The following is a 14,178-nucleotide window of genomic DNA, read 5'->3' as shown; positions in this document are numbered from 1 at the left end:
ATTTGATTTAGCCCCTTGGGTGTTGTAGTGTCCAGGTTCTGGATCCAGATCCTCTTTGCTCTCCTTCTCTGGGCCACAGACCTACCATTATACACGCATGGCACACCGTCCTGTCAACAGAACTGAGCGCTCTACCTACCGAACTGCACTCCCCCACCCCCCCAATCTAGCAGCGCACAATACAGACACGCTAGCTAAAAAGCTACAGCGGTAGCGTGCCATTTACGTCATACTGAGCCGTCTCAACTCCCCTCCCCCGCTCGAAAACTGTCTGTATACAAATAGTGTACAGGTCAGACCCCGCCCCCCTCGACAAAAATCACAGGTCGAGATGAGCGCCCTTCCATAGCAAGTTAACTTAACACTGTAAACCATGTTTTATATTGTTTTATAGTATATTAATAGTTTTATATTGCTTAAAAGTATAATTTTCTCAAACGACTGGGGTGGCCAACAATTTATGGTATCCAAGGCCACCACTGGCCACCCGCTGGCGCCGCCATTGTGCCTGGTGCTGGATAAAATTGCTCCCTCCACTCATCAGGATCTGTCAGTCTGCACTTGTTCAGACGAGAAAACAAACAAATCTTATACATCAACCCAGGTGAATACCTTGCACCAAAAACATTAAGGTTTACTTGCATTTCCTGTTCAGTTCCAGTCCAGAGAAACAATCCTCTCGAAAACCGCAAATATCCAAATCCCTCGGTGACGGGTGACATCATCGACGTACTGCTTGTTAAATCTACCTGTCTGTTTAAAATCTGCAGCCATTTTTCTCTGGTTTTAAAGTCTAATGATTCAGACAGCGCTGGGTTTGAGCTCACACCAACATCCCTCCTCTGTGTTACCTAAAGATAAACAAGAGAATGAGCTGACCTTTGACTTTTTTTCCCCATGACACCGTGGTTCCCATCTGGACTTACTTGGGACAAGCAGCAAATATCTTTCCAGCCCTTGCTGTTCAGCAGCGTCTTTCATTACAAAGTAGCTGCTGTAATAGTACGACACGCAGCGTGCTTCCTTTAGTGGCTGTTTCTGTCCAAACTGAGCAAACAGAAGGATGATTGCTTTAAGCTGCAATGATTAAAGCGAGGTGAAAGACGTGAACGTTGAGCACTTTGACAAATGGGCTTGTCAGCAGGTGAAAACTGAAGGTTTTTAATTTGCAACAGGCTGTGCATGTTAGTCGACTCCGCAAGGTACAAGATGATTTTACAATAAGCTACAAAACCATTAAATGACAATCAAAAATACATGATCAAAATTACAACTATGGGTAAAATAATCCTACAAAAAGATGTACGAAACACAAAAAAGTACAATTTTAAATATTAAGGAAAATTTTTGATTATACGATTTTCGATAATGTGCTGATGTTAAAGAATAAATTGCAAACAAGTTAACAATAAACTATGACTACAACTTAATACTGGTACGATTTTTGAGACATGCATGATTTAAAGAATAAACGGCAAAAAGAAAATCAACTGACGAAAACATAATTATTTAATTAATCAATTAAACTTGGGTCAACGGAATATCAAAAATCTTCAATAAAAACGGAACGTTTGACCTTGATTTTAAAGGAAATACTTGATGCTCCAAATTACTTTTTACAACAAAAATCTAAATTATACAACGTTATTAATACATTGATTATACGTAAGAGGAAATACAGAAATAATAAAAATAACAAAGTAATATTTATGTTTTAAATGTTTTTGAAAATTTGATTTTTTTTTCCACTGAACAGAGAAGAATGATGTAAGAAGCTGTTGAACGCTTATGAATCATTCACTCTATTGTGAAACATTTTTCTTCTGTATTTTTACGGCATCTGTCTCGTTCCAGAATTTTTGTGCTATTTCAACAAAAATTCAGCTCGATCAGCAGAAGGGTGCTATGACTTTTGGTTTTGGTTCAACTTTAGCTTTTTGAGATATTTAGCCTTTTCTGCCACGTTTTCCACATAGAAAATGAATTGAGCTCATTTTACATCCTTCACATCTTTAGATCTGTTTACAACCTTTTACTGCTCCTTTCACATGTTGTTCTGCTTCAGCTTCTTTCAGCTTCCTTGTGCAAATTTCAACTTTTTTCAGCTGTTTTCAGCTAATTTCAGCTGTTTTGCGCTCCTTTCAGACTCTTTCTGTTAACTACAGCATTTTTGTGCTTCTTCTAACTTCTTTCTGCTCCTTTCAGTTTATTTATTCAAGTTTCAGCATTTTCTGCTTTTTCAGCTGCTATTTAGCCGTTTTTATGCCAATTTTAGCCCTTTTTGGCTAATTCCACTTTTTTTTTTGCACTCATTTCAACTTTTTTCAGCCTAATTCAGCAAAAAAAAAAAAGTGCTCTCCACTTCTTTCTGGTAATTTCTGCTTTTTTCTGCTTTTTTAGCTATATTTCAGCAGTTTTTTTTTGTGCTCATTTCTGTTTCTTTCAGCCTAACTGGGCAAATGTGTTCTTTCTGCTCTCTTCTGCTAAGTTAAGCTTGTTCTAACTTTTCAGCTAGATTTTTAGCTTTTTTTTTTAGCTGATTTCAGCTGTTTTCAGATAAATGTAATTTTTTTTAATGGTAACTTCTGCTTCTTTCAACCTAAATAAATTTTTTCTATTAATTTGAGCTTGCTATGCTCCTTTCAAGTTATTTCTGCTAGTTTCTGTTATTTCAGCTACGTTTAGCTTTTATATGCAATTTTTTTTTAGCTTTTTTAGCTAATTCCACAATTTTTTTTGCTAATTTCAGCTCTTTTCACCTCCTTCTGGTAGTTTAAGCTTCTTTCTGCCATTTCAGCTACTTTTCTGCATTTTTTTAGCTAATTTCATTTTTTTTTATTTAGCTAATATCATAATTTCTGTATTAATTTATGCTCATTTAAACCTAATTCAGCAAATATGTGTTCTTTCTGCTTTCTTCTGCTAAATTTGTATTTTTCGTCCATTTCAGCTACTTTTCAGAATGTAAATAGCTAACTTTAGCTGTTTCTTAGCAAGTTCTTCAGCAATTAGCATTCACACTGCATTTTTGCAGGAAATGCAATTTCTCTAGTTATTTATATATATATATATTACTTTTATTTTAATAGCGTCATTAAGGCTGGTGTTGATGTGAACATAAATCAGTCTATAATTAGATTCTTGTTTTTTAATGTTATTTAATGTGTAAAACAACTCAAGTAAAAAGTGTATCTTAACTGGGCTCTTGCTAATTTTAAGCGGGAACAACTAGCCCAGCTTTCTTTTGTTCTAAAATGAGCCATCCAAGCCCAAATCAAACGACATAATCACAGAAGCCTCATTAACGTCTTCATCTGAGATGCAATCATTGTTTTGTAAAAAGATTAAACTGGATATTGTGTTTAAATGTGCTGTGGGCCATTAATCATGCGCACGTTTGAACTCTTGACTGTGGAGCTCAGGTGGGAGAGAATAAAGAGCCGCATTTTAATTTTTTTTCTCACTTAGTTGGAGTTTTGACCTTTACCCACTGATTTGTTGGGTTAGTTTTATTTGTACCTTAACACGTTTAACAGATAATGAGAAATTATAAGAGAACTGCTTCATTTATGGAGTGATGTTTGTGTGGAATCAGCATTTCAAAGCTGATTTTAAGCTTTAACGCCAGCAATATTCTGATTTATGATGCCGCTATCTTTGCTTTTTGTCTATTAAAATGCCGAGTCATGACTTTGCAACATGTTTACGATGGCTGAAAGAATTCCAGCATCTGGCTGTAATCATTCCCAGGAAAGGGAGTACCGTAATATTTTCCTTTTCAGGAAAGAAATCCTCTTAAAACCTTTCCACCTTTTCGCCTCTCCTTTGTTTTCCTCTGCAGGTATCTGTTTGCGCTGCAGATTAAGCAGGACCTGGCCTGCGGGCGTCTAATCTGCAACGACACCAGCGCAGCTCTAATGGTTTCCCACATCATCCAGTGTGAGTACAAATCAAGTAGTCTCATCTTTTAACAGTTTATTAATTCAATTCACTTTATTTATATAGTGCCAAATCACAGCAGAGGTCATCTCAGGTCACTGAACAGAAACATTCACATACACATAAAGTCGGTTAATAACATTATTTACCTAAGGAGCAGACTGCTTTGAGTTTTCACTTCATCGCAGTCTCCCATCTTAAGCAAGCACAGAGGCAACAGTGGAAAGGAAAAACTCCCTCATGAGGAAGAGACCTCCATCAGAACCAGGCTCAGGACAAGAGGCCATCTGCTTCGACCAGCTGGGTTTGAGAGGAACAGGAAGGAAGAACAGATACACAATGGCAGGCCCAGGATGGAGACTTTAAGGTTTTCTCTAGGAGGAGAGACCAAAAAACAGAAATCCCATGTTAAGAAAGAATAATTACAAATACAAACTATTAATTTGCAACTGTTCATTTGATGAAATGAGGTCATTTGTTCTTCAGAAGGTTATAGCAGCATAGGATAAGGAATAGGTCAGGAAACCAAGCTGACTAACTATAGGATTTATCAAAAAAGAAAGTCTTAAGCCCAGTCTTAAAACTGGACAATGTGTCAGCCTCATGGACAGAAACTGGAAGTTGGTTCCACAAGAGAGGAGCCTGATAACTGAAAGAGCTTCCTGCCTTTCTGTTTTTGGAAACTCTAGGAACCGCAAGTAAACCTGCAGCCTGAGAGTGAAGTGCTCTGTTAGGAAAATATGGAACAATAAGGTCTGTAATATAAGATGGAACTAGGTTGTTGAGGGCTTTGTAGGTTAGAAGTAAGATTGTGAATTCTATTCTGGATTTGACAGGGAGCCAATGGAGAGAAGCTAAAACTGGAGATATGATCTCTCCCACTAACTCCAGTTAAGACGCTAGCAGCAGCATTTTGAATCAACTGGAGACATTTTAAAGAAGTATTTGGACACCCATATAATAAACCATTACAATAGTCCAGTCTAGATGTGACAAATGCGTGGACCAGTTTTTCTTCATCATTTTTAGATAAGATGTTTCTAATTTTAGTGATATTACGCAGGTGGAAGAAGGCGGTTCTAGTAGCGTTTTTAATGTGGGGGATAAAAGACATGTCCTGATCAAAAATAACACAAAGATCTTTAACATTAGAGCTGGAGGTCAGATTAATGCCATCCAAGGAGGGGGAAAGACTGAAAAATGTATCCCTAAGATGCTCAGGTCCAAAAACCAAAACCTCATTCTTATCTGAATTTAAAAACAGAAAATTTAGGGTCATCCAAGTTTTTCACATCTCTAAGACATGCTTGTAGTCTAAAGCCCTATTTGCACGGGATTAGTTTTACCTAGCAACCACATGTAATAAATAAATAAATTATTCCCCAACGTCTGCTTTTTATGTGGCTCAATTTCATGAGATAACTAAAGCCTGAGATTTAGCTTAAATTTATGGACATCGTCCGGATATAATGTTTACGCGCTGCGTTGTCACGACCGGGCCGGTCCATAATAATGTGCTTAATGTGCGGGCCAGGCCAGTCTCAGGTTTTGATGTGGTTTTACGAATCAGCGCAAAGAAAACTAAAGAATGCACAATATAAAATTGTGTTAATCTACTTGTTGAGGGGGAGGCAGGTCTGACCAGCCAGTTTAAAAGGTAAAAAAAAAAAAAAGAAGCTATGTTAAGCTCAGATGGACAACTTGTCACCGGCTGCGCACGTGAGCGGGAACTCGTTCGCTGACCCACCAGTTGAAATGGACTTGCGACCTGTCCAGGGTGTACCCCTACTCTCACACAGTGACTACTGGACATGGGCACCAGCGACTCTCGCTACCCGAAAAAGGATGGATGGATGGGTCAGCTGATCACGCGCGCGTCTCCGCACCTGCCGTCATGCTGCGGTGAAGGAATTGGCAGCATAAAAGCCGAAGCGAGCAGCGCGTTCATTTAAAGTATACTTGTTCTATATTTTTCCAAATGATTTTGTTTAAACAAAAACAAAAAAATGCCTCATTACGTATCACATCCCGCCCATTTCTGTCCAAATCACAGAGATGCCTATTCGCATTGGATTAGTATAATCACAGGACCTTGGCGTTCAGCAAAATATTGTAGTTAATTTGCAGGGGAATGTTTACTTTAAAAATTACTGACATGGCCAATTTGCATGGGATTAACAACACAATCTCCGTAATTATTACAAAGTAGCTGATTTGATTCATTGGATTTTATGGACAAATATAACTGTCTATCATCAGCATAACTGTGAAAGTTTATCCCATGTTGTTTAATAACATTACCTAATGGAAACATATATAAAGTAAAGAGTATTGGTCCAAGCATTGAACCCTGAGGAACTCCATGACTAACTGTGATATAAGAAGACGATTCATTATTTACATTTATAAACTATGAACATGCATAAATAAATGGTTTTATTTTGCACTTGGGCTTTTGAAGTTTATTTTTCTGAATAAGAAAATGTAAAATAAACCCTTTAGTTTTACCACATTGTGTCTGTGAACTTCCAGATACAGCATTTCAAACAAAAGTGTCTGTCTCATATAAGAAAATGACATCACATCCTGCCGTGTTGTGGGGATGCCTTCACATTCACTTGTGCTGCTGTTTAAGGCCAAAGCTGTTGGGATTTCCATGTCTGTAAAGGGCTCTAGTTATATTCTGGGAAATGTTATCCGGGAAGGACTGCTCGTGCGAAGGACTGCTCATAAATCACGCACAAGTAAAAAATGCCCTTTGGGGATATTTCAGCTGCAGTTGCTATGATGTGTGTGCCGCCGGCATGAATTTTGAAGTCCCCGTGAAATCAAAATCTGTCTTTGGGAGCTTTAATATTACATGCTCCTTCTGTATATCACAGACAAAACGGTTGTGACACATCGAAACAAAAAGTTTGTTTTTAGGGAATCTTTTATTTTAGAGCTTTTCCTTTTATTGAAGCAATGAAAAAAGCATTGATGACATTTTTACTTCACAACTAATGCACAAAAAACCTAAACTTTACTTCAATATGAACATCATGAAGCATAACAAATGTCACAAACACGCACTTTCTTATATGAAGACCTACCTCTAATTTAAGCCGAAGATATTTCAGGCTAACAGAGCTGATCAACTATTTAATCTTCTCCTAATACAGGAAACTATTTAGCCATAACTTCACATTAAATATGTATATTAGTGGATATTAGAAGTATGTCCAGTACTAACAATGTTAATTTTATTTATTTTTGTGTTAGTTTTTTGTGCCTCTTCAAAGTTGCAAAATCAGTTGTAATCCTAAACTGCATGTTCATGGTTCAAGCTCTGCCTCTGTTCCTTATTTATATCATTCCATATTGCGTTATGACAGTGCTGACTCAATTTGGAATACAGTAGTCCCTCGCTACTTCGCAGTTCGTTTTTCGCGGACTCGCTCTATCGCAGTTTTTCAAAATAAGATTGGACATGACACACAATTGGCTGATTGATGGATGAGCCGCACGATCGGCATGGAAGTTTTATTTAGCACCTGCTGCACCTGTGTGCAGCCCACACTGCAGGAGAAACTGCCTCCTGCAGCTCCTCCTTCCTCCTCTGTTGATCTCCGTTCTGCAGTGGAGAAGTGGGCGTGGCCGCCGAGAGCGCAGAGTGCAGCCGTAGCAGAGAGCAGAGATCATGACAGGCTGTGCTCTTGTAGAGCAAGAGTGTGGGAAGGATTTTAAACACCTTTATATATATATATATATATATATATATATATATATATATATAATAAAATAAACTTCTACTCACTACTTGTACTACTATTGCTACTTTGCGGTTTTTCACTTATCGCGGGGCTTCAGGGTATTGATCCCCTGTGATAAACGATGGACTACTGTACCTCAAACAAAATAATGGCCTTTCAATCCCAAGTTCGCTTATTATAAGTGACTTTGGGCTTGTTTTGTTTTTTTAAGTCATTTGCAGATCTTGTGAGTCGCAAGTTGCGGTATTTTTGGGCTTGTTTTGAACGTGAATTTGCTTATTTGAGCTTGACTTTCTTTCCGAGTGAATCTAGTTGATCATTTCCCAGCTCTGCACAATAAAGCAAAAGACAAGTGGTAGTAGGTAGTTTGTCCCTTCCACGCACTTGTGTCCTGTTTATCGCTCCCGCCCAATTTGGCGAAGTAACAGGCGCACACAGACATACAAATACGTCTGTGGACGCGCACCCCAAACACTCATACTGTCGCCGACCACTAGGGGGCTCCACTCACACGCAGATGTCAGGATGTTTTGTTTTTTAAAATGTCGAAAAAATCACATACGCAAAATTTTTTTTTTTTTTTTAAATCAGAGCTTAAAAGTTTGTTATTCAAAGTATTTAGCATAATTTTGCTGTTGTTCATGTGTAATGCCATAATAAATGTATGTTTATACTGTTTAAAAACAGCCTCTGTTTTACACAATGTGGTGGGTTGCCAGTTGGGCTTGTTTTCATAGCGCTGGTTGCTTATTTCTATCACGAGATCTGGCAACACTGCCTACACCTGAGAAGAACCGATAAGATGAGGACAAAGTGGAGTCACACTTATCAATGGTAAATCAGCTTAAGTGTCCCAACATGGATCCTGATCCCAGTGCATGTTGCTGGAGGGTTCGATCTTGGGTTTCCACCTGTGCATAGTCCCAATAATCTTTTATACTTAAATCTATTAGCACTATTTTTGTAAAACTACAAACTACCACTGATTTGGAGCATTTCCTCTTAGCAGACTGGTATTTTTGCAGCTTATTGGTCTATCTGTGTGCAGGATGGAGAGTTTACAGGTTTGACTCACTCTTCCAGTCAGCAGTGGGCTCAAAATGGCACGCTGATGAAGATTACATGGTTGTCACGGCAACCGCAAGTGCTTGCCATATCTGCAATTGCAGGTGGTGCAGCATGTAGGGCTATTGTTGCTGTTGTTGAACAGATGGAAACTCTTCAGCAGAGCGTTTGTAGTTTTGCTTCCTTCTATCATTTATCTTTTTCTCCACACGTTGCATCTTTATTCAACGTTTCCATCCCAAATAAATGTGTTTGTTCTGCCTTCTCTCCCTCCCAGCTGAGATTGGGGACTTTGAAGAGACGCAGAGCTGGCAGCATCTCCTGCATAACAAGTACCTTCCAGACCAGGACGCCATCCGAGACAAGATCATAGACTGCCACCGCAAGCATGTGTGAGTTAACGCAACCGGATGTACACAAATCTGCTTGGGACGAAGTTTTTAAACTACAATCAGATCCAGTTGAGTCAAGCAAGACGTGATATTCAATCATTCATTCAACCTTTATTTATACAGGCTAGTCTCATTGAGCCACGAGGACTCTTTTACAAGAGAGACCTGTTCCAAAGAGAACATAAAGTACAGACAATAATAACAATAAACTACAGTAAAAATGCAGTTGAAATAAAAGTAGTGTTATAAAACAATAAATCAGGGTGTCATAAAACAAGGTAAAATTCTAAAAACAAGAACATATTTGCTTTGATGTTTCTATTGACATTATCAAATGTTTAAAATCCCTTAAATAAATTAGGGTGGACAACTTCAGTTCCTGTTGCAAGATGTTCCAGGTTGCAGGAGCAGAGTAGGAAAAGACCTTTTTGCCAAGTTCAGTCCACACTGAGGGAACACTGCAGGTAATGATGTCCTGAGAGCGCATGTTGTAACTGCACTGACGGCACGACATGTGGGAGGAGATATAAGAAGGTAGCAGACCAAGGAGGGATTTATAGATGAAGATGAACCAGTGTGAGAATCTACACGTATATAATGATGATCAACTGATCAATGAGTACAGGGTGCAGTGATGGGTACGGTAGTTACAACCAGTTATAAATCTTAGCGCACCATGGTAGGTGACATCCAACATCTGCAAGGAGCTGGCAGGGGCATTCATGTAAATAATGTCACCATAGTCCATGGCCGGTAAGAAAATAGCGGTTACAAGGCGTTTTCTGGCATTCAGTTAAACAAGATCTATATCTGAAAACGAAACCCAGTTCATCCATCCATCCATTATCTTTACCCGTTTATTCCATTTTGGGTCACGGGGGTCACTGTTGCCCATGTCCAGCAATCACTGTGCGAGGGGCGGGGTACACCCTGGACAGGTCGCAAGTCCATCACAGGGCCACATAGAAACAAACGAGACAAACAACCATTCACTCTCTCACTCACACCTAGGGACAATTTAGAGTTACCAATCAGCCTAACATGCATGTTTTTGGACTGTGGGAGGAAACCGGAGTACCCGGAGAAAACCCACGCATGCACGGAGAGAACATGCAAACTCCACCCAGAAAGGCCCCTGGACCGGGGTTTGAACCAAGGACCTGCTCACTGAGAGGCAGCAGCTCTACCAGTTGCGCCACCGTGCTGCCCACGAAACCCAGTTTTAATTTCAATTTCTTTATCAAGTTTTTGATATGTGGTTTTCAAGAGAGATGTGCATTGAGCAAAATTCCAAAGTTTTTGTAAGAATCCACAAACTCAATAGGAACACCATTCAAGGATTCAAGGTTCTTTTATTTGTCATACGCACCACATGTGGTGGAACAAAATTGTGTACACAGGGTCCCAGTTACATCCAACAAAAGTATAAAATGTAAAAGAAAATCAGTAATAAAATCTAAGATATGAACTAAGAAAAACATTAACTAGAAAATACACTAAGTACTAGTAGTACAAAGACAATATGCCAAACAGCAGCACGAACATGAGTGTGTGTGAGCATATGAGTACGAATGAACAAATGCATAGATGAGATAGGAGGAAGAACATCCGGCACCAGCGCTTTGTTTGAAAACAACATCCCTTTGGTTTTATCAGCATTTAGCACCAGTTTGAGACTGAACAAATCTGACTGAATGATGTCAAATGCAGAAGCTGGAAAACCTTGGTCACTGTGTTAGCTCGACAGTAAATAGTATTGTCGGCATAGAGATGCAAGGATGTGTCAGGAATGTTTGGACCTACACTATTTATATAAATTGTAAAAAGAATGGGACCTAAAACTGAGCCTTGCGGCACACCATTAGTGTTAGGTAGCTAGATGAAGTACTGTTATGTCGACACATTGCCTCCGACCTGAGCGATACCATGTGGATGGTGGCGTTCTCGCCTAAAACTCTAACCTAATTTACACATTCGTTCTATGGAATCAAAATAAGGAGGGTTTAATTAAAAAATTCAAAATGCCCGTCAAGATCAACCTTGCGTGCAAAGCAAATCTGAGCTTTAATCATCTTTAGGTGTCAGGAGATTGGTGCTTTCATAAACACAGAGATATTTATCTGCTTATTCACTTGTAAACACACACCCAAGAAACAATTATCAACCCTACCCTGGTGCTTGCTCTCCATTACAAACAGCTTCAGTCTCCTGCAAAGGAGGCCATCAGACCATTTTTCTTAAACAGTTATCGCTGTTTTTCTCGCTCGCTCACTATTTATATGATAAATGCATTTCCTTATTTTCTGTAGATGTAGATTCCCCAAAACACTCCTTTGATTGAGGTTAACAGCTGAAAACCCAACTTCTGGCTCGTTGAGCACCACTGCTGTAACCCTTCAGCTTCCCATCGGCCGGCGCAGGAAGGAAGTGCCTAATTCAGCAGCTCATACAGGAAACGGGAAGCTATTTTGAGATTTTGTTAGGAAACAAACTTCGTTTTGTGGTGGATTTCTTTCCTCCCACTATGGGCACCTCCGTCTGATCCTGGAGTGTTTTTTAAGATTTTCACAGTAAGCCTGGAATAATACCACTAAGTAGAGGGGTGTCTTTTTCTTAATATGATTTATGCAGGGATTGTTTCTATGGAAGTAATCTCTGATTTCCACCTCTGTGTGGTGTGAGAACATAATGAAACCTTTTTATCTACATTCTTACAGATAAAGACCTTTCAGATTCATGTTTTATTGCTTTTTTTTTTTTCCTTTGAGAAATTGTCAAAGTAACCCATGGATGATAGATTTTGCTGATCAAATTCTTTCTTCTGCAGCGGGCAGACTCCAGCAGAGTCGGACTACCAGCTGCTGGAAATCGCTCGTCGTCTGGAGATGTACGGTGTCCGCCTGCACCCCGCCAAGGACCGAGAGGGCACTAAGCTTAGCCTGTCTGTGGCGCACACTGGAGTCCTGGTTTTTCAGGTGAAACCTTTTAGCTCTATTTAGAACCCGTCCATCCACCCACAATTCAATTAAATTCTTTTCAGTTTATTTATATAGCGCCAAGTCACAACAGAAGTTATCTCAGGGCACTGAACAGAAACATTCATATATAAAAATATACGTTAACATTATTTATCTGAGGAGCAGACTGCTTTGACTTTAACTCCATCACAGAACTCTCATCTTGAGCAAGCATGAAGGCGACAGTGGAAAGGAAAAAAAAAAAACCTCATGAGGAAGAAACCTTTAGCAGAACCAGCCTCAGGACAAGCGGCCATCTGCTTTGACTGGCTGGGTTTGAGAGGAACAGATACACAATGGCAGGTCAAGAATCGCATGTTAAGATAGAAATAATATAAAATGAAAAATATTCAATTTTAACAATTCGTTTAAGGAAATGAGGTCAATTTGTCCTCTAGTAGTCTAAGCCTATTGCGGCATAACAAGCCAACCCTAACTATAGGATTTATCAAAAAGGAAAGTCTTAATCCCAGTCTTAAAACTGGACAATGTGTCAGCCTTATAGACAGAAACTGGAAGTTGGTTCCACAAGAGAGGAGCCTGATAACTGGAAGATCTTCCTCTCATTCTGCTTTTGGAAACTCTAGGAACCACAAGTAAGCCTGCAGTCTGAGAGTGAAGTGCTCTGTTAGGAAAATATGGAACAATAAGATCTGTAACATAATATGCAGCTAGGTTGTTGAGAGCTTTGTAGGTTAGAAGTAAGATTTTGAATTAAATTCTGAATTTGACAGGGAGCCAATGGAGAGAAGCTAAAACTGGAGAGATATGATCTCCTACTATCTCCCATTAAGGCCGATCCATCCATCCATCCATCCATCCAATGGATGGATATCCATCCATTATCTTTACTCGCTTCTTCCTTTTCAGGTCGTGGGGGTCACTGGTGCCCATATCCAGTAGTCACTATGCAAGAAGTAGTGTACACGCTGGACAGATCTCCAGTCCATCACAGTGACACATGGAGACAAAAAAAACATTCTCTCTCTCACTCACACCTAGGGACAATTTAGAGTTACCAATCAGTCAACCATGTCTAGCGTGTTTTTGTGTCTGTGGGAGGAAACCGGAGTACTCGGAGAAAACCCACACATGCACGGAGAGAACATATAAACTCCACCCAGAAAGGTCTCCGTCCAGGATTTGATCCGGCGACCTTCTTGCTGAGAAGTGGCAGCTCTACCAACTGCGCCACCGTGCCGCCCCTATTTAGAATCCAACTTTTAAAAGCCGTAATTTCTATATTTCATCTTCTGTTTGTTCTATACTAGAGGTTTTAGTTTGCTAAAGCTCTTTAAAATCTCTCAACCAAGATATATTTATATTAACAAAAAGCTGTCTTTGTTCACTTTGTGTAAATATTGTCTTGAAATATAAAGAAAATGTAAAGGCATATTGTAAATCTTATAATAAATTCAGTTTTTTTCCCTTCATATAAACCATCATTTTATGGGACTTACCAATCAAAACACGTCTGAACTTTTTTCTTCTGAAACTTTTGCAGTTGTGATTGGAGGTGCCTTAAATGATTTGTCTGAAAAGTAAATCGTTCTGAAAGCATTTACAAGGCTGAAATAGAGGGTTGAACCGGCTGGTATGAGCTGTAAATTCCTGGAATATTTTCCTTGAAGGAGAATAAAAAGAGGCTGGTGTTTTATCGCAGTCTGCTCCTCTCATAATAAAGAGCTTTCTTGAGTGAATGCAGAAACATGGACTCGGACAAGGCCACACAGAGGGATTTATTTACATGTTGAAGTCTAAATATAGTCCCTGAAGCATCTGCTTATGGTGTAATGAAGAATATGCCTTCTCAGACAGTGCAGTATGGCATTTGGTTTGAAACTAAACACAAGAGTCACCATGTTTGGATCATTCATTTTTGCTTTAACTTCCTCTCTGGGGTTTGCGTGCTGCTTTCTCTGGCTTGATGATCTAAACTCAAATTTTAGGGTTCAAGGTGACTATATTGTCATTCGCATCACATATGGTACATGAGGTGGAACGAAATTGTGT

General features: G+C 39.3%; 1 protein-coding gene across 1 annotated transcript in view; it reads left to right on the top strand.

Annotated features, from left to right (window-relative positions):
* LOC119428707 (FERM, ARHGEF and pleckstrin domain-containing protein 1) overlaps positions 1-14,178 on the top strand; it is a 126,445-nt gene that overhangs the window by 75,775 nt on the left and 36,492 nt on the right. Inside the window, exons 6-8 of the mRNA XM_037696379.1 lie at positions 3,842-3,939; positions 9,034-9,148; positions 11,976-12,123. Of these exons, the coding sequence (XP_037552307.1) occupies positions 3,842-3,939; positions 9,034-9,148; positions 11,976-12,123 (361 nt within the window). The remainder of the gene's footprint in view (positions 1-3,841; positions 3,940-9,033; positions 9,149-11,975; positions 12,124-14,178) is intronic.

This window comes from Nematolebias whitei, chromosome 23 (assembly GCF_014905685.2).
Source record: "Nematolebias whitei isolate Nwh7 chromosome 23, NemWhi1, whole genome shotgun sequence".
NCBI lineage: Eukaryota > Metazoa > Chordata > Actinopteri > Cyprinodontiformes > Rivulidae > Nematolebias > Nematolebias whitei.
Note: the sequence above shows the minus strand (reverse complement) of the source record. Positions and strands in the feature narration are given on the sequence as shown.